This window comes from Chelonia mydas, chromosome 1 (genome assembly GCF_015237465.2).
Source record: "Chelonia mydas isolate rCheMyd1 chromosome 1, rCheMyd1.pri.v2, whole genome shotgun sequence".
Classification (NCBI taxonomy): Eukaryota; Metazoa; Chordata; order Testudines; family Cheloniidae; genus Chelonia; species Chelonia mydas.
The window spans coordinates 62,593,715-62,615,462 of record NC_057849.1 but is presented as its reverse complement, the minus strand read 5'-3'; the positions used below and the strand labels follow the sequence as shown (position 1 = coordinate 62,615,462).

Sequence of the window (21,748 nt, the reverse complement as noted above, 5' to 3'; positions counted from 1 at the left end):
CTCTGGGTGTAGCAGCAGAACCAGAGCAAGTATGAACTGTTGAATTACATAAGAATGGCCATCTGGGGTCAGATCAATGGTCCATCTAGCTCAGTATCCTGTCTTCCAACAGTGGCTGATGCCAGATGCTTCAGGGGGATGAACAGAACACGGCAATTATCGAGTGATCCATCCCATCATTCAGTCTCAGCCTCTGGCAGTCAGAGACTTAGGGACATCCAGAGCATGGGGTTGCATCCCTGACCACCTTGGCTAGTAGCCACTGATGGATCTATCCTCCATGAACTTATCTAATTATATTTTGTACCAGTTATACTTTTGGCCTTCGTAACATCCCTGGCAATGAATTCCACAGGTTGACACTGTGTTGTGTGAAGAAGTACTTCCTTTTGTTTGTTTTAAACCTGCTTCCTATTAATTTCTTTGGGTGACCCTTGGTTCTTGTGTTACGTGAAAGGGTAAATAACACTTACTTTCTCCACACTGTTCATGCTTTTATAGACCTCTATCATATCCCCCGTTAGTCTTCTCTTTTCCAAGCTGAAAAGTCCCAGTCTTTTTAATCTCTCTTCATATGAAAACTATTCTATATCCTTAATCATTTCTGTTACCCTTCTCTGTACCTTTTCCAATTCCAATACATCTTTTTTGAGATGGGGTGACCAGAACGGCACACATTCAGGGTGTGGGCATACCATGGATTTATATAGTATGATATTTTCTGTCTTATTCTCTATCCCTTTCCTAATGATTCCTAACATTGTTAGCTTTTTGACTGCCAGTGCACCTTGAGCAGATATTTTCAGAGAATTATCCACAGTGACTCCAAGAGCTCTTTCTTGAGTGGTAACTGCTAATTTAGACCCAAGCATTTTGTATGTATATTTGGGATTGTTTTCCAATGTTTTTTTTACTTTGCATTTATCAACATTTAATTTCATCTGCCATTTTATTGCCCAGTCACCCAGTTTTGTGAGATCCCTTTGTAACTCTTCACAGTCTGCTTTGGACTTAACTATTTTGAGTGGTTTTGTACCATCTGCAAACTTTGCCACCTCACTGTTTATTCCTTTTTCCAGATCATTTATGAATATAATATATTGAACAGCATTGGTTTCAGTACAGATCTGTGAGGGAGTCTGCTACTTACCTCTCTCCACTTTGAAAATTGACCATTTATTCCTCTCCCTTGTTTCCTATCTTTTAACCAGTTACTATCCATGAGAGGACCTTCCCTTTTATCCAATGACAGCTTACTTTGCTTAAGAACCTTTGGTAAGGGACCATGTCAAATGCTTTCTGAAAGTCCAAATACATTGTATCCACTGGATCACTCTTTTCCACATGTTTGTTGACCCCCTTAAAGAATTCTAGTAGAATTCTGAGTATGAACTTGATTTTGGGGAGTCATTGAGGAGTGTTTGGATTATTTTGCGATTAAGGACTCTGAAGACTGTGTGAACTCTATTTGATGTTAAACCATCCCCAGTGAGGGGTGCTGTGAGCCACAACAGAAACTGTGTGAAATGCTTAAGGGGCCTGCAAGGGGAGGCTAACAAGGTCAGGATGCCTGCAAAGTGATTGTGACAGATCTCTGGGTACCCAGGACTGTGGGTCACCTTGTTAGTCCCTGCCCCAACATGAGGGGTTAGTAACAGGGTATCAGCCCCCTAACACCACCAGCCTTTCAACCACTCAAGCGCTCTCCATTGGGCTATGCTAGTCATGTCTATGCCTTGTGGGTTAACAAGAGCTTTCTATAGATACCTTACATGATACCCCCTGTAGATAAATACTCTGCAAGCCATGTTTGGTGTAGTGAGTTTGTCATGTCTGAGACAAAAGTTGTTTACAAAGAACAGGGGACCCTTTGCCAAAGGGTGTCTGTGTCACAGTGACCAGTGCTCAGTAAGTGGCTATTCTGCTATAGATACATAAACACGGGAATCCCAAGTAGGAGTAGAGAGGTTATTTTACCTCTGTGTTTGGCACTGGTGTGACTGCTGCTGGAATACCTCGTCCAGTTCTGGTGTCTACAATTCAAGAAGGGTGTTGAAAAATAGGAGAAGGTTCAGAAAAGAGTCACAAGAATGATTAAAGGAATTAGAAAATATGCCTGATAGGAGCTCAGTGTATTTAGCTTAACAAAGAGAAGGTTAGGGAGTGACTTGATTATAGTTTAAACTAAGCATCTATATGGGGAACAAATATGTCATCATGGGCTCTTCAGTCTAGCAGAGAAAGGTGTAAAATACAGTCCAATGGTTAGAAGGTGAAGTTAGACAAATTCAGGCTGAAAATAACAGTGAAAGTAACTGACCATTGGAAGGTTTCAGAATAACAGCCGTTGGAAGGTTTCAGAATAACAGCCGTTAGTCTGTATTTGCAAAAAGAAAAGGAGTACTTGTGGCACCTTAGAGACTAACCAATTTATTTATAAATTGATTAGTCTCTAAGGTGCCACAAGTACTCCTTTTCTTTTGACCATTGGAACAATTTACCAAGGGATGTAGTGGATTCTCCATCACTGACCATTTGTAAATCAAAATTGGATGTTTTTCTCAAAGCTATGCTCTAGGAATTATTTTGGGGAAGTTGTTATACAGGAGGTCAGACTAGTTGGTCACAATGGTTCCTTCTGACCTTGGAATCTGAATCAACACAAGTGAGTATTGGAAGTATTCTTTTAACAATGCTTTGCCTAAAATGGCTAGGATGGTTTTTAAGGTAGGAGAAATGTACTCATCTGGCCAATAACTTGATTTTCCACCAGTGAATGGGCAAGTGTATTTTCGCCTACTGAGAATGATAAAACTTGAACTCTTTAAATGGAGAAACAAGCCATGATAGTACTTGAGATAACTGGAGGATGACCATTCCATTTTGTGGCAACTTTTTAGGTTTAAAATTTTTTGCTTTTGCTCTGCTTGGGAATAAAAACAAAACCCTTTAAAGGTTTCTGCAAAATCTCTCTTTGCGCTGGACCCCAAACTCTTAAAGCTTTGTAGAAACCAATACATCTCCATGAAACAGCATATTTTAGTGAAAATGTTCCAACTAGCTCTAGTTAGTAACCATTACAGAATGGGTTGTCAGTACTTTGACTGCTTGGAAAATGGGAAGAGAGAAAACCACAGTAATTGTTTTATAATTTATCAATCAAAGAGGGTTGTTAAAAATTCAGATCAGTATATACTTATAAAGAAAAATAATTGTGTGAATAGCCCTAGATCAATTTACAAACTACTAAAGCTACTGCTAAATTAGAGCTTGTTTAATTTATTTAAGTTGCCCTTGCAAGTATTCAGCAAAAGGGGCATGTTATTTGATCTCGTTACCTATAAACTGAACAGAAGCTTGTGAGTTGACATGCTTTAAGCCCTGGTTTGAAATATAGCATCCTCTATCATTGTATGTGGTGAAAAGGGTACTACAGTGAGGACTGTTTGAAAAATACAGATCTCATTCAATTCAGCTGGTTCTAAAAGCTTTAAAACAGAAAATTGCTTGAAATTAGTTGTGTTCTTTCCAATTGTAGTGTACTGAAAGGACTGGTATTTAGGCATTCTTCTTCACCAGTGTGTCAATGGACAAGACTCTTGGTCTCAGCGCTGTTTATTTGAGGTGCTGTGAGTTGTTTGACTTTATTATAATGCTGGTGTTTATGCTGCCATAGTTAAAGTTGTCTGTATCTTCCATTGTTAATATCCTATTCATGGGGCACGTAACTGGGCTATAAAGATGTTGTTTTAGTTGAAACTTGGTCTACAGGCTGTTCTCAGGAGGAAACATGTAATGTTTTTAAATGTGACTTACAATCTATTGGGCCTTACTTGATGTACAGTACAACACCAGGAAGACTCACATAATTAGAGGAGCAATGTCAATTGGAATTTTTTTTAGATTGGATAGCTTTAAAAAAGGTGTCGGGTGGACCACCTTTTAAATGGTGCATTTAGAATTTTGCTGCAAGCATCTCAGAACTCTTGTCTAATCACAGCTGTGACATTTCAGGTGGATTGCATTTGATTTGGCAAAGTTGGGGTGGAAGTATAGGAGTGAAGAAGTCAAACTGGGATCATAAAAGAGGGCTAGAGATGAGCAACCCTTTTGAAGTGAAGGCTCTGGGGATGATCCAGGGTCAAGAGAGGAATTTTTACTTCAGCTCCTGCGAGGCTGCAGTTTTAGGTGTGGCAGGTAAAGCACTTCTGTGAGGGTCGCCCAGGCACAGTGAGTGTCTGGCCATTGCAGGAACTGACTCCTGGCAGGAGAGGCACCGCTTGGAGCAGAGAGAGCCAGGCAAGCCCCTGGGCAGAGGGTATTATCCTCTAGCAGGGAGGAATATGCAGAAGAACATCGTCTTTACTTTTTTTTTTTTTTTTTAAACTGAAAAAGAAAATAATTATAAGTCTACTAGATGCCGGGGGGGGGGGGGGGGAGAAGAGGGGGAATGCTCCCAGACAGGGAAGGAAAGTAAAGTTCTTTTCCTTTTTCTCTTTTCTTTTTAAACCAAAGGAATAAAATAAAACACAAGCCTGAGTACTTTTAGGGAGAACAAAGGTAACAAAACAAACACTACTTATGCTCATGACGCAGATAAGGAAGGGACAACTGCTCATTCGTCAGAGGCCAAAGGCAATAGAAGGGGTACACAGAAGAATTCTTCTTCGAGTAGTGTCCCTATGGGTGCTCCACTTTAGGGGTCTGTGTGCCCCTGCACCTCTAATCGGAGATTTTTGGTAGCAGTGTCCCATTGAGCTCCCGCATGTGCTCTCCCTCCCTTGTGGTCTGCCTTGAGGCTATTTAGCACTGCGCGGGCGAACCCCCCTCACTTCCTTCTCTATCGCCTTTGGCCTCTGACAGAACTGAGCAGTTGTCCCTTCCTTATCTGTGTTAATAGCATACGTAATGTTTGTTTTGTTACCTTTGTTCTCCCTAAAAGTACTCAGGCTAGTGTTTTTTGTTTTGTTTTTTATTCCTTTGGTTTAACAAGAAAAGAGAAAAAGGAAAAGAACTTCACTTTCCTTCCCTGTCTGGGGGCATCCCCCCCCCCCCCCCCCCCCCCCCCCCCCCCCCCCCCCCCCCCGCATCTAGTAGACTTATAATTATTTTCTTTTTCAGTTTTTTTTTTTTTTTTTAAGAAGACAATGTTCTTCTGCATATTCCTCCCTGCTAGAGCATGACACCCCCTGCCCAGGGGCTTGCCTGGCTCTCTCTGCTCCAAGCAGTGCCTCTCCTGCCAGGAGTCAGTTCCTGCAATGGCCAGACACTCACTGTGCCTGGGAGACCCTCACAGAAGTGCTTTACCTGCCACACCTAAAACTGCAGCCTCACAGGAGCTGGGAGCTGAAGTAAAAATTCCTCCCTATAGAGAAAACACTTCAGTCTGCAGGGGACTCTGGTGGGCGTTGACCTTCAAAAGGGGTCTAGTGGTGAAGAGGAGAAAAGAGAGAGAAAGAAGAAGCAGCCACCATCAGACTCCCCCGGAAAGGCTCCTCCGAGCAACTGGCCAGTCAGAGGGGTGTTCCCCAGTGTGGCCATCTCGGCACCGATCCCGAGCACCTGGCCAGCCAGTGGACTCCCCAGAGCGGGCACTGTTCCGCAGGAAGCTCTGGAAGCTGAAACCTGAGAAGGGGCTTCCTGCTGTGAGCTCTGCCCTGCTCTGCGCTCTGCTCTCTGCACCGACAAGGGGCTTCTGTAAGCTCTGTGCTGCTCTGGGCAACTACTGCACCGAGAGGGCACAGTTACCGTACCACCTCTAAAAGAGTGACACAGAGAAGCCCTGCTGTCAGCTCTGCTTCGGCACCCAGACACCAGAGGCTTCCATCCTCATGCTCTGAGGCAACAGTACTGTCCCCTAAGGAGAGGGGACAGTTACCGTACTATCTCTAAAAGAGCGGCATAGAGAAACCCTTTGGTACCAGATGCAACAAAACTCCCATCTAGGAAGTGTTCTGCACCTTCCCAACCATTGATACCGACTACAGACACTCCTCTGGGGTTCCGGATGAGCCCATGGTAACACAGGTGCTCTGACACTCTGGAGACCTGTGGCCTCAGTACTCAGGGAGAGACCATTACCATACCGTCTCTAAAAAAGTGGCACCAACAAACTTTTTGTACTGCGCAAAACTCTCATTTAGGGAGTGCTTTGCCCAACTATCGGTACTGACAATGTATCGCGGACCCTCCTCTGTGGTACCAAATGAACTCATGGTCCTCCAGGGTACCAGAGCTCATGCAGACCCGATGATTGGGGAAGAACCACAATCCCCATTACTTGGTACCAGGACCCCAGTATCGAGCACATCCCAGCACCCAGAATCGCTCTTAGCACTGGGCTGTATACTGCCAATACCCCAGTCAGCGGCACCTTTACCCATTGATGAATCTGACCCTGGCCAGGAGGAGATCATTCCCTGGCCCCTCAAGGTGGCCCATCACCACACTGCAAGGGTCCTCCCCAATTCCATCACACCAACTGCCTGTGCCTGCCTTCCTACCTCTCCCTCCCAAGGCCATATTGTAACTCTTCGGGTATATACACACTCATGGCGCAACCGTCTCCGATGTCTCTCAGGGAGAGTCTACCAGATGGTTTGCTACAGCCTGGCACCTGAGCCAGGGCGGGAGAGCACCTGAGCCAGGACAGGAGAAAGCTTTTTCAGAACAGGAAAGAAGGGGGAAGAAAAAAACAAACAAACAAAAAAGAACAGAAGAGGAAGCTACCTCTTCAGCACACTTGTCCTCATCTCTCCCAGATGAGACTGTGCTGCCCACCCCTCATCACTAGGTGAAGATTTAAGAACTTTCTGGATCTTACCAAAAGGGTGGCAGACGAACTGCAGATTCCCTTGCAGGAGGTGGCAGATACACATCACAAGTTGGTGGAAATTCTGCACACTACCTTTTCATCTAGAACTGTCCTCCCAATTAATGAGAAAAGAAAAGGAGTACTTGTGGCACCTTAGAGACTAACCAGTTTATTTGAGCATGAGCTTTCGTGAGCTACAGCTCACTTCATCGTAGCTCACGAAAGCTCATGCTCAAATAAACTGGTTAGTCTCTAAGGTGCCACAAGTACTCCTTTTCTTTTTACGAATACAGACTAACACGGCTGTTACTCTGAAACCAATTAATGAGCTGATTCTAGATCCTACCAAAATCATCTGGCAGAGCCCAGCCTCCATCGCACCAACCAGCAACAGAGTGTAAACAAAAACAACCCTACATCTCTACCCAAAGAGGCAGACTTTGTTTTCAACATCCGCAACCCAACTCCATCATAGTGGATGAGGTTAATGCATGAAGCAAACAATATAATGCCAAGTCAACATATCAGGCTTCGCAAGATGGCGTATTCATCGACAACATTACTGTTTAGAGCCATAAATTACCAAATTGTCATGGCCAAAACAATTTTGTTAATCTTGGGAATCCCAGGATGTTTCTGAAACATTACTGGAAACACAAAAAGAACAGATTCAGACCATTCTTAGGGAAGGTCAGTTAATAGCCAGACCAGTCCTAGAGACACCACTGGATGTAGCTGTTACAGCTGCCCGCCCAGTCTCCATGACAGTGGTACTGAGGTGGGTTCTTTTTTGTTCACTACACCTCTCTAGATTGGAAGTCTGTAGCTTTTTGGACAATTTGAAGGCCAGACTCTTTGCGGAGAAGACAGATTTTCTCTCCACATCATGAAGGATTCTTGGACCGCAGTACATTCCGTAGGAATCTACACTGAGGAACAGAAGAGAAGATATACCTCTCAACCACACCACAGATCACAATCTTCTCAATACTCACCATCTCTGTGCTGTTATGAGCTACAGTGTAAGATGCCCAGGGCTCAAAAGTGAGAACAGTCCATGACCTCTCAAACGGCCTCTTATAAGCCCTTTGAGCTGGTTGGGGGCCTGAACAATGATACCTTACAGCATCAGTGCCAACTATACACCTGTCATGCCACTCAGAAGTCACCTTACGTTACTTCTTAGCAGTTAAGACCAGCTCTAGAGCAAAGAGATTGATTTCTAGCCCTGAACCTACAGGGTGCCTACTTCCATATCTCAATACAATCATTGTACAGGAGATTTTCTACTGCTTACCTTTGGGGCAGGATCATTATAGGTACAGACTGCTCCACACAGGGTATTCTCCAAGGTTCACTTCATTGTAGTGACATACTAACCCCGGTACAGTGACTTTATCAGCACCAACCTGATGCAGTACAAGCAAGAGCGCTCCTCTCACTACCCACATTCACCACCTGGGGACACATGTCTCCCTAATATGCTGGGGAGCTCACCTACACAACAACAAGGTTCAGGACAAATGGTCTTCCACAGAAATGACCTTCCATATCACTCTTTTGGGGCTAAGGGTTGTCAGGAGTGCCTGTGCACAAACTCTGCCTTTCATCAAAAACAACATACAAAGGTTATGATGGACTTAATGTGACCTGTATGTTTTGTATAAACTGCCAAGGAGCTGCCAGATCTCCCTCCCTCTGCAAGACGTCATTCAAACTTTGGAATTGATGCATCCATCACAATGTGCTCATCTCAGCTGTCTGTCTACAAGGGATACAGAACGGGGTAACCAACAGTCTCAGTTGGAATTTTCTCACTACCATGAGTGTATACTGAATTCACAGGTGCTTCAAGCTATAGCCACCCTTTGGAGAACCCAACCTATGGATCTCTTTGCTACTTATCGGAACAAGAAAAGTCCTTGTTACTGCTCCAGGGCCGACTCGGGGAAACATTCACTGGCAGTTGCCCTCATCTTTCCAGCAGACAGGGCCCACTTGTATGTCTTTTCCCAGTTTCCTACCCTATCCAAGAATCTGTTGAAAATTCAACAAAACAAGTGAGAGTTATTGTGATTGCCCCTCTTGACTATGACAAGTCTGGCTCCCTTACCTGACGCAGATGGCAATATGCCCTCCTGTTCCTCTGACGTCAGCCCATTCCTCACCCTCTCTCTCAAAACAGTGGGCTGACCCTTCACCCCAACCAATGGGGCCTCCGCCTCCAGGCTTGGATCTTTTTGTTCCAAGGCTTAAAAGCTGAATGCTCTGACAAGCTGAAACACATGTTGCAACACAACCACAAGGTGACCACTCCACATACCTATCTACTCCAAGTTTGTACCATTCCAAACGGATAGACCCAACCTCATCTTTCCTCCCTTTTTAAACTCTCACTCAGCTCCCTTATGGTACATCTCGTGGCGAAAATGGTTTTCCACTTGGAGTTTGCTCAACCACTAATGCATAGACTCTTTAAGGGCATTGGGACTCTCTTCCCCCATGTGACACCACCCACTCCAGCCTGGGACTTTAATCTAGTTCTCAGGGCTTGGACTAGACCTCCCTCTGAGTCCAGGGCAACTTGTTCTCTCTCACCTGTCCATGACGACAGCATTTCTAATTGCCATCACCTCAGCTAGGCACACAGGAGAAATAGCAGTACTGATGGCATACCCATCATTCATGGCCTTTGTCTTTTAAAAAACAAAACAAAACTCTAAGGCCATATTCCAAGTTTCTCCCTACTTTTTCTGCACTTTCCATATGAATCAACAGATCCACCTCCCTGTTTTTTCCCAAAACCACATTGTGACAACTGGGAGACAATTGTGCATATATTAGAAGGACATGAGTATTCTACTTGGACAGGACTAAGGACTTCAGGAAATCCCCTAAGCTCTTCCTTTCTTCCACAGAAAGGTCCTAAAGCTCTGTGATATCTCCTCAAAGACTATCCAAATGTGTCTCTAGTTGCATTAACCACTTAGCAAGGGTGCAACTTGCTCCCGTCCATACGCACTCCATGAGATCAGTTCCTACCTCAATCTCCTCAATCTGTAGAGCAATGACTGGGACCTCTGTCCATACTTTCACAGAACATTATGTGATCACTGAAGATTTGGCCGCTGACACCATCTTCGACTCCACAGTACTCTCTATAGTAAAAGACTCCGCTCCGAAGTCCCAGCCTCCAGTGGTGGGTACTGCTCTGGAGTCACCTAAAGTGGAGCACCCATAGGGACACTACTCGAAGAAGAAGAAGAGGAAGTTACTCACCTTGTGCAATAATGATGGTTCTTCGAGATGTGTGTCCCCATGGGTGCTCCACAACCCGCCCTCCTCCCCTCTACTTCAGAGTTCTCTATAGGGCTCTGTGGTAGAGAAGGAAGTGAGGGGGGTTTGCCCGTGCAGTGCTAAATAGCCTCGAGGCAGACCACGAAGGAGGGAGAGCACATGTGCGGGCTCAATGGGACTCTGCTACCAAAAATCTCCGATTAGAGGTGTAGGGGTACACAGACACCTAAAGTGGAGCACCCATAGGGACACACATCTCAAAGAACCATCGTTGCTGCACAAGGTGAGTAACTTCCTCTTCATGGGGTCTTCTAGTCACTACCTCTCAAGGAGGTGGATTTACTACAGTGACATAAAAACCCTTTCTGTTGCTTTAGCAAGTGTCTTCACTACAGCAGTGTAGGTGCAGCAGTAGCACTGTAGTGCAGTCATGCCCAGGGAAACACCAAAAAACAAGCACAACTAAATCATCTGTAGGCATCCCGCCTAAGCAGAATCACCATCAGCACTGAGCAGCAGCCATTGCGGTAAAGCATAATGAGGTTTAAACTTGTCTCCTGGGAGATGTCCTAATTAAATGAAGTGCATTATTGAATTCAAATTCAAATGTTAGTTTTGTAGAACATTTTTCAGGTTGTTGGCTCCTAATGTGGGAGCTGGCAGCTCTAGGTATCACACAATAACAACTCTTCCGTTCACTGGAACTGTGACTAATACTTTTCAAGAACTGGGTGTCATGGGGCCATTATTATGAAAAGAGGCACAGGTCCCCTGGCCTCAGAAGTGTTGATGTTGTTGTTGAAAAAACTAAAAGCTTTGCCCCACGTCCCGAACCAAATAACATTTATGAGGGGATTAGACCTATTGCTTTTCCATAACACATTCAGCCTTTCTCCACAAGTCCTATAAAATAAGAGTGCAGAATATCATCTCTGGAGGAGGTATCATGGGCTGGCATTTCAGAGCCCTGTCTAAAAGAACTATATTAAAAAAAATTATCCAAAGACACAAGATCTAAAAAAGCAGAGGGAGCGATATCAAGAGTTATAGGCAAAGGAAATGAGATGTTTATAGATGAGCTTTGAAGAAAGGTAGAGTAGATTAGGCAGAAAGAGGGAGGAAAAATTTGTCAGAGGTAGGAACAAATGACGTTTCGCTCCCCTATGGTGGTCAGATTGTGTGAAGTGTCAGAAGCATCTGTTGCTAATAATAGTGGCTGATGTGCATCTCTGTTCTCAATGTAATTTTGCATACTGCCTTAGATTATCGCACATTGTATTTATTCAGCATTGACATTGCAATTGCAGTGTTACACCCTGACCCTGCTTTTGTGGGGCTATGTTTGCTACAAGTTTTTAAATGGTATTTTAAAAACAGTTCAGTTTAACACATTTTGTTTTGCCATTGTGAATCAGGCAAGGCGCATAAGGACTTCAACTGAGGTGGGGTAGCTACTGAATTTGATGAAATTACACAAGGGATAAATTTGGCACACTGTGACATTTCTCTCTCCTGCGCTTATTCTGGAGGGTGTCTGAGATTAAGCGCTTTCTAACATATAGACATTGAAACACTGGTTTTGAAATGATGGATGATCTAATGGTCCCTTCTGGCCTTAAAAATCGATGAATCTGTTCTATAACCTTTCAGGCATTCTGCCTGATGCTTCTTGCAGAAATTTTTTGTCTGAGGGTGCAGACATTTACCATACGTGTAGTTTGACTTCTGTATTTAAGGAGGGGCCGCTCCAGTCAGGCCAACGGGGACGCCTCTGTGTGTGTGTGTGTGTGTGTGTGTGGCATATTCCATGTCTGCCCACAGGGGTGCTATTTCAGATTTTTCGGCGGGGGGAGGGAGATGGTCAACTTTAATTGTAATTCTAGGGGCTGACAACTGAAAACTCTTGTTTTTTGGCAGATAACTTAGAAATTATCTGACAGGAGCACTGTATCTAATTCCTATATCAAGAAAGAAAAATAAATAAATATTAGACCCTTTCAGCTCTAATACTAATGTGTTCTGACCAGTGTTCCCTCAAATTTTTTACATCCATGTGTGGAATGAATCTTATGTGCGCAAATATGGAGGAGATGTGTGACACATCACCTTCATGTTGATTCACATAACGAAATTCATGTGGTGGGAGTGGGGTCGAGGGGTTCAGAGTGTGGGAGGGGGCTCGCGGCTGGGGCAGAGGGTTGGAGTGTGGGGGGATGAGAGCTCTGGCTGGGGGGGTGGGGCTGGGGATGAGGGGTTTGAGGTGCTGGAGGGAGCACAGGCCTGGGGCAGGAGGTGAAGGCTCCAGCTAGGGGTGAAGGCTCTGGGGTGGGTCTGGTGATGAGGGGTTCGGGGTGTGGGAGGGGGCTCAGGGCAGGGGCAGAGGGTTAGGGTATTGTCTGTGGGGTGTAGCTGGGGATGAGGGGTTTGGGATGCAGGCTTCCCTGGGGCTGTGGAGGGGGGAAAGGACTCCCCCACAGCCCTCTCCCCGGCTGCGGCAGCTCAGGCGGTGCTGGGCTGGGCTGAGGGAGGGGCTCCTTTCTCCCGGCCATGGCAAGGGGCAGGTCCGTGCTGGGGCCAGTGTGGAGAGACATCTCTCCCCGCCGCAGCCCTGAGCCCCTGTGCGGGGGTTAATAGGCAGCTACACAGCTGGTTCTGACATCTTGTGGCAAGTCAATTAAGGGACACTGGTTAGCTTTAAAATTTTAAAGTATATTCTTACTCAAATACTCTTACTAAAGTCAGAGGGGACCATCGTGGTCATCTAGTCTGACCTCCTGCACACTGCAGGATACAGAATCTCACCCACTCACTCCTGTAATAGAACCGTAGCCTCTGGCTGAGTTACTGAAGTCCTCAAATCATGGTTTAAAGCAGGGGTCGGCAGCCTTCGGCACATGGCACATCAGGGTAATCTGCTGGCAGGCCGCGAGACATTTTGTTTATGATGACCGTCTGCAGGCACGGCCCCCTGTAGTTCCCAGTGGCCGCGGTTTGCCGTTCCCAACCAATGGGAGCTGTGGGAAGCGGCACACATCTAGTGTCCCTTCTCCAGCCATTGGGGATTTTTGCTACAGGCAGTCATCAATGGGCCACGTGCATTGTAGGCAGTCCTGTCATACCATCCCCTCCAGAAATTTATCAGGCTCAGTCTTGAAGCTAGATAGGTTTTTTTGCCCCCACTGCTCCCCTTGGGAGGCTGCTCTAGAACTTCACTCCTCTGATGGTTAGAAACCTTTACCTAGTTTCAAGCCTAAACTTGTTGAAGGCCAGTTCATATCCATTTGTTCTGGGGTCCACATTGCAGTGCTTAATTTAAAGAACTCCTCTCCCTCCCTGGTATTTCTTCCTCTGATGTATTTAAAGGGAGCAATCATATCTCCCCTCAGCCTTCTTTTGGTTGGGCTAAACAGTCAAGCTCTTTGAGTCTCCACTCATAAGGTAGGTTTTCCATTCCTCAGATCATCCTAGTAGCCCTTCTCTGCATCTGTTCCAGTTTGAATTCACCTTTCTTGAACACTGGAGACCAGAATTGCACACTGTATTCCAGATGAGGTCTCACCAGTGCCCTGTATCATGGTACTAACACTTCCCTGTCTCTACTGGAAATACATTTTCTGAAGCACCCCAGGACTGCATTAGCCTTTTTCAAGGCTGAATCACATTGACGGTTCATATTCATTCTGTGATCAACCAATACACCCAGGTCTGTCTTGGTCCTCCGTCACTTCCAACTGATAAGTCCGCAGCTTATAGTAAAAATTCTTTTTGTTAGTCCCTAAGTGCGTGACCTTGCACTTTGTACTACTAAATATCATCCCATTTTTATTACTCCAGTTTACAGTGTTATCCAGATTGTCTTGTATGATATTTCAATCCTCCTCCGTATTGGCAATACCTCACAACTTTTTGTGTCATCCACAAATTTTATTAGCACACTCCCACTTTTTGTGCCAAGGTCAATAATAGAAATGTTAAATAAGATGGATCAGTCTTGGGATCCCTGAGGAACTCCACTGGTAACATCCCTCTAGCCTGACGATTCATCTTTCAGTATGACCTATTGTAGTCTCCTCTTTAACCAGTTCCTGTTCACCTTTCAGTTCTCATATTCATCCCCATCTTTTCCAGTTTAACTAATAATTTCTCTTGTGTAACTGTATCAAATGCCTTACTGACATCCAGGTATATTAGAGCTACTGCATTTCTTTTGGCTAAAAAAATCAGTTATCTTCTCAAAGAAAGATATTAGTAACTTTGTCAAGAATCAGAGGGTAATCATGTTAGTCTGTATCCACAAAAACAACAGGAGTCCGGAGGCACCTTAAAAACTAACAGATTTATTTGGGCACAAGCTTTCGTGGGTAAAAAAAAAAAACTTCAGATGCATAGAGTGAAAATTACAGATGCAAGCATTATTATACTGACACATGAAGAGAAGGGAGTTACCTCACAAGTGGAGAATCAGTGTTGATGCTACCTGTCAGTTCTGAGTCATGCATGGACATGTGACTGGCCCATGTGACTCCAAAACTCCATATTGTAGCTGGGATTCTACACGGGGGGAGGGAGTGGTGTCCACCCACAAGAGAAAGTCTATTTAAACCCTGGGGAGACCCCTCCATTTTGTCTTCAGCTGGCTCAAGAGAGAGCCTCTCCACCCCCAAGGATATCTGAAAGAAACTGGAACAAAGGACAGCAACTACAGGGGGTGTGAGTGATTGCTGGATCCAGACTAGAAGGAGACTAGTCTGTAAAAGGAAGCTTGCTGGAATTTCTCTGAGGGTGAGGTTTTTATCTGTATTCAGTTTTCTTACTGTATTAGAGAGAGACTTGCATGTTCTATTTTATTTTGCTAGGTAATTCACTTTGTTCTGTCTGTTACTACTTGGAACCACTTAAGTCGTACTTTCTGTATTTAATAAAATCACTTTTTACTTATTAATTAACCCAGAGTATGTATTAATACGGGGGGGGGGGGGAGCAGCTGTACATATCTCTCTATCAGTGTTCTAGAGGGTGAACAATTAGAGTTTACCCTGTATAAGCCTTATACAGGGTAAAACTGATTTATCTGGGGGTTGGACAAGTCCAGACAAGCTATCTCACCCCTTCCATTGGGGCCGGATGTGTTGCATCCGAGAGTGCTAAAGGAATTGGCGGATGTGATTGCAGAGCCATTGACCATTATCTTTGAAAACTCATGGCGATCCGGGGAAGTCCCGGAGGTCTGGAAAAAGGCTAATGTAGTGCCAATCTTTAAAAAAAGGGAAGGAGGAGGATCCTGGGAACTACAGGCCAGTCAGCCTCGGAAAAATCCCCGGAAAAATCATGGAGCATGTCCTCAAGGAATCAATTCTGAAGCACTTAGAGGAGAGGAAAGTGATCAGGAACAGTCAGCATGGATTCACCAAGGGCAAGTCATGCCTGACTAACCTAATTGCCTTCTATGATGAGTTAACTAGTTCTGTGGATGAAGGGAAAGCAGTGGACGTGTTATTCCTTGACTTTAGCAAAGCTTTTGACACTGTCTCCCACAGTATTCTTGTCAGCAAGTTAAAGCAGTATGGGCTGGATGGATGCACTACAAGGTGGGTAGAAAGTTGGCTAGATTGTCGGGCTCAACAGGTAGTGATCAATGGATCCATGTCTAGTTGGCAGCCAGTATCTAGCGGAGTGCCCCAAGGGTCGGTCCTGGGGCTGGTTTTGTTCAATATCTTCATTAATGATCTGGAGGATGGTGTGGATTGCACCCTCAGCAACTTTGCAGATGACACTAAACTGGGAGGAGTGGTAGATACGCTGGAGGGTAGGGATAGGATACAGAGGGACCTAGACAAATTGGAGGATTGGGCCAAAAGAAATCTGATGAGGTTCAACAAGGACAAGTGCAGAGTCCTGCACTTAGGATGGAAGAATCCAATGCACTGCTACAGACTAGGGACCGAATGGCTAGGCAGCAGTTCTGCAGAGAAGGACCTAGGGGTGACAGTGGACGAGAAGCTGGATATGAGTCAACGGTGTGCCCTTGTTGCCAAGAAGGCCAATGGCATTTTGGGGTGTATAAGTAGGGGGCATTGCCAGCAGATCAAGGGATGACATTGGTGAGGCCTCTGTTCGACATTGGTGAGGCCTCATCTGGAGTACTGTGTCCAGTTTTGGGCTGCACGCTAAAAGAATGAGGAGAAAAGATGTGGAGAAATTGGAAAGAGTCCAGCAAAGGGCAACAAAAATGATTAGGGGACTGGAACACATGACTTATGAGGAGAGGCTGAGGGAACTGGGATTGTTTAGTCTACGGAAGAGAAGAACGAGGGGGGATTTGATAGCTGCTTTTAACTACCTGAAAGTTGGATCCAAAGAGGATGGATCTAGACTATTCTCAGTGATAGCAGATGACAGGACAAGGAGTAATGGTCTCAAGTTGCAGTGGGGGAGATTTAGGTTGGATATTAGGAAAAACTTTTTCACTAGGAGGGTGGTGAAACACTGGAATGTGTTACCTAGGGAGGTGGTGAAATCCCCTTCCTTAGAAGTTTTTAAGGTCAGGCTTGTCAAAGCCCTGGCTGGGATGATTTAGTTAGGATTGGTCCTGCTCTGGGCAGGGGGTTGGACTAGATGACCTCCAGAGGTCCATCCAACTCTGATATTCTATGATTCTATGGACCCCATTGGAAGTTGAGCATCTGAGTGTTAAAGACAGGAACATTTCTTAAACTGCTTTCAATTAAGCCTACAGCTGTTAGGGGACGTGATTCAGACCTGCGTCTGAGTTTGCAGCAGGCTAGCGGGTCTGGCTCAAACCAGGCAGGGCACTGAAGTCCCAAGCTGGGAGGGCAGGAAAAGCAAGGGTAGAAGTAGTCTTGGCACATCACTTGGCAGCCCCAAGGGGATTTCTGTGATCCAACCCATCACAGTGGCCATGCATCTGAAGAAGTCGGTTTTTTACCCACGAAAGCTTATGTTCAAATAAATCTGTCAGTCTTTAAGGTGCCACCGGACTCCTTGTTGTATTAGTAACTTTGTGACTACTTCCTGAATACAACAACTGAAACAACTGTAGAAAAATCTACAATTATTTTCTATCATTTAGGCTACTTACTTTTTGCAGTTCACCAAACTTGGAACAGATCATTTAACTTTAGGAAACATCCTAACAGCCCTTTCTTATCATAATCACCTGTTAATCACTGTGTTTATAAACAAAATTCTGACTCCCTGTCTCAGGGTCACAAGCTGGGAGCAGCACATCTCTTGTCTCCTCTGTGGAACTCATTCGATTGCACACTCAGGCTGCCTCCCCATACCCCCTCCCCCCATACCACTCCCAAACTCCATCTATGACGTTTACATTTTTTGTTTTGTTTTGTTACTGTTATAAACTTGCCATGGGCATTGGTTTTAATTTCTAATGCTTAGAATTTGTCTTACAGGTGCAGATTCACTCTACAGAAATAGTTTTAGCTTCAGTGATGAAAAACTTAACTCTCCAACAACGTCAATTCCAACTCCAACTTTACCATCTCCAGCAGTAACTCCTTGTAAAGGTAAATCTCATAATAATCTTATTTTAAGTGTTTAAGTTTCTTCTGAACTCTGAGTGGTGCAGACTCATCTCTGTAAAATGTTAATCTACTGATATTTAAGATGCGAACAAACTCCTGAGTGTTAGTATTAAGACTACTTCAAACATAAGTCCTACTAGTATCTATGCTAAACACAATGGCACACTAGGTGTAATGTCTGCAATAACCAATGGTTCACAGGTGGGCCTGCCAACTCTATTAGCTGTGAATCTACAGCATTAAAGAAAACATTAGTTTTTGGCTGATCTAAAATTGTGATGTGTCTTACTAAACAATTCCTTGAATGGGTTTATTTTCATTGTAGAGTTAACTCATGGTACAACTTGAATGTTGTCTAAGTCATCCTGTGCACACAAAAATGCTTAACTTGAGTGCAGGGGTGCTTTTAATGTGAGTTGGCTGGCCTGTCAGGGTGGATAGGCTACAACTTGAGTTAGCATAACTTGTCAGCTGCTGACACAATTCCTCTTTGCAGTATCACTGCTCTCACTTGAGCTAGGCTAACTTGAGCGCAGATAACTTACGCCTTTTCTGAAGAGTGATGTCTGCACTGCAGCTGGGAGTATGCTGTATTAGCTCTGCTTGTGCTAGCATGCTAAAAATAGCTGTGTAGCTGTAACTCACAAAAGCTTATGCTCAAATAAATTTGTTAATCTCGAAGATGCCAAAAGTCCTCCTTTTCTTTTTGCGAGTACAATAGTGTGTCAGGTGTCAATACAGAGGTGCTTAGGATCACACCTACCCATATGTGAACACACATGCTGACATGCCATATATTTAATTTAAATTCCTTACGTAACCTAAGCTAAGGCAATATTAAGGCTGTGCAATTGAGCACCCATTACAGGGAATGTGGAGGGATTTATTTAGGAGGAAAGATAAAAAGCTACATATTTACAGTTTGATTAAGCCATCTAAGGGGAGGTGGGGACATAACCTTACAAGTATCAGAAGAATTAACTATTTACCTTGGTACTAGGGGGGGTAATAATGAGGAGTAATGGGATCCAATTAAGCTGGCAGCAGAGACTTAGCAAAGAATTAGACTGACTGTCCGGAAGCTATTTCTGAGAGCAAGGTTTATTTAATTGTGGAATATTCTCTAGAAGGAAGTGATAGAAGCCACTTGCAATATTAAAAAACTAGATTGGACAGAATACTAGAATATATACATAAATAACAATTCTTCACTATCAAGGAGTGGACATCTAAGAGTGATAGAAAAAGCTTAACTTCTAATTTTTAAGGAAACAAAATGAGTTTTGCTCTAATGTCATCATGTGACTAACTCCCTAAAATAAAGGAATCAAAATTTTAGGCCAGATATCAGGACAGTCTTTTCTCTGAAGCATTTGGACATTGCAGTAGGACTATTAAAGGAAAAGGTCAAGGTCAGAGAGGTCTCTGAAGATAATCAAGAAGAGATGAGATAGTACTGGGAATAATGTTGGGAGTTGTCCTTCAAAATTCAAGTGGTTTCTAATGGCCTTTATTTGCCTCAGTGACAGAGACTTACATTTTTTCACTTATAAACAGTGCTGACCTTATTCTTTTATTTTGCAGCAAAGCTTGGGGACACAAAAGAACTAGAAGACTTTATTGCTGATCTTGACAGGACATTAGCAAGTAAGTAGATTCACTTTGTGTGGTACCTTAAAAATGATGGAAGTCAAAGTATTTACAATGCAATACATCAGCGGAGATGGGGTTGTGGGGTGGGAACAGTATTTTTACAAAATTTCCTTTAAAATATTAGAGTTCTTTTTGTGTCTTTGTTGTGGGAGAAGTAATGGGGTAGAACATGGGGACAGATCTGCCTTTGTCCGTGTATTTGTACTTTTAGGTCTCTCTAGTCTGCTTTTCCTGTCTGATAGTGTGATCATATGCTACATAGATGCGCTCATTTATCCACTCCCCTCCCTCCTTGTATATATTCCCATTTTTTAGCAGCCAAATGCAACTTGATTTTAACTAACACCTTCTTACATATAGCATTTTTGGGACATAAAACAAACCATATATCATGAAGTTGCTTTGATAGTGCACCTATTATGCAAGCAAGAGTTCTTCAAAAACTGATTCAACACCGTGAAAAACAGGCTTGTGTCTCATAGTCGTATAAGTCTACGTAAATGGCCAGTAACTATGAATGCCCGGTATAAATACATATTAGACTGCTGTCATTGTCTTTACAAAATGGTTATGGAATGGAAGTCCATACCTTATACTTTAAATTTAAAAAAAAAAAAATCAGTTGATCTAGTCTCCATTAAATACAGACCAAATTTGTCACTACCTGACAATCTGTTATTCAGTTGCACTATTCTTTGGCTCTTCATCAGACTATGGAAAAACACTTCTCTTTAAATATTGTGTTACATCTATTCCCCTTCTCACCGTTTGCCTGTGCTGTTCATTTGGGCCATGGTCTTGTATTCCTTTGCATGCAAACAGAGTGAGCCCACTGGGTCCTAAATAAGCAGTACAAACAAAGAACGAAAGGAGTAATACAAATTGATGGTGGGTTTTTTTTGTTTTTTTTTTTAAATCCTTTGTTTCCCCTTCTTTGTATTTTTTAAGCCTTAGTTGATTTGCCTTGAGTTTAACTCAACACTACTTCTTTTATGATCGTAAACTTGTGTTATGATCTGGCTTATTGGTGTTTAGCCTTTGCTGTCTTCTCACTTGTATCTTAATTCTGGCCTAGTTTTACTTATTTTAAGTATTTTCTTATTTACTATCTTTTGCAATGGATTCATTCTAGAGCTATTCATTCTCTACCAGTGAGATTAAATTTATTAATCTGTAGACCTTTTCAGAAGGGCAGAGAGTCAGGAGATTTGGTATTCAAGGAAGAGCGAAACCCAAAAAGGAGAGTCTGATACAACCTTTTCTTTGGGTTTTTGCTGCTAGGGCTTTCACAGCTGTATTGCAGGTGACTTTTTTGGGCTGTCTGTTTCATACTGACTTCATAAGATTGTCCATTTCATAATGCAGGGCAAGTTGAGAGGTTGAATGCCACCTGCTGCTGCTATAGTGCATTCTAATAAGACAATGGTCCATGGTTTTTCAACCCTGTCTTATTCATTCACAATGTAACTGTCTCTACTTTCACATACCAACTTTATATTTAACTCTGTAATGCAGTGAAGAAGACCAACTTCAGTCTTATATTACTATCACATATTTTGAGTTCTACTATATAGTTGGGGTTATGTAACAGCCTACACTTACTTGTGCAGATGCCTTTTGGTACCTAAGACACACACTAGAGCAGTGATTTTCTTAAACCATTACAATTTTACAATCTTTAACTTTTTGGCTTCTCTATATATTTTTTGGCTTTCTCCCCTTTCATGTCAGTTAAACAGCAGAGAATTTAAGAAACGGGACATCAAATATGACATTTTGTAAGTGAAACGTAATCTTGCTAAGTGTAGCATTTGGGATCTCTCATCTTTCATGTTTACAGGTATGTGAAGCAAAGGGATTTTTGGCATCATCCCTGTCTACAGATAATTCCTTGAAAGATGCAATGAAGACCTAGTGTGTGGATCACTGAAAGCTGCTGCCATGTCTGACAACTGTCAACTTTGCTATCCAGCATATTCATCTTCTGAACATAACAATAGTCACCTTCTCTAAGCATTTAACTGATGACATCAGTTTTGTTACTTTGCGGCAGGCAGGATCAGATAATTTAAATGTGCTGTTACTATATTTTTTCTTAAAAATATAGCTTAAATTTTAATTTAAAATTGCTTTTATGAAAATATATTTGTAATTTTATATAGTTGGAAACTTCAATGCTTTTAATATATTTTTGTATACAAATAAAACCTGAACTGAAATCTAGCTGTCTAAAATCTCTCTGCGGGTTTAAGAAGATTGAAACTTAATAAATTAAACTTATCTCAGTTCCTGAGAACATGCATCAGCTTTTAAAATGTCTGATAACTTACTTCATGATAGGCAAAATAACAAAATGCAGGCTTTGTGCAAAACTTTACATTTTTCTCAATTAAAGGGCCAAAGTTGGTAATTGTGAGTATTA

General features: G+C 43.2%; 1 protein-coding gene across 1 annotated transcript in view; it reads left to right on the top strand.

Annotated features, from left to right (window-relative positions):
- RGCC (regulator of cell cycle) overlaps positions 1-21,545 on the top strand; it is a 33,614-nt gene extending 12,069 nt beyond the window's left edge. Inside the window, exons 3-5 of the mRNA XM_037894711.2 lie at positions 17,542-17,655; positions 19,258-19,320; positions 21,167-21,545. Coding sequence (XP_037750639.1) covers positions 17,542-17,655; positions 19,258-19,320; positions 21,167-21,174 — 185 coding nt within the window. The 3' untranslated portion in view covers positions 21,175-21,545. The remainder of the gene's footprint in view (positions 1-17,541; positions 17,656-19,257; positions 19,321-21,166) is intronic.
- Positions 21,546-21,748: the final 203 nt, after the last annotated feature.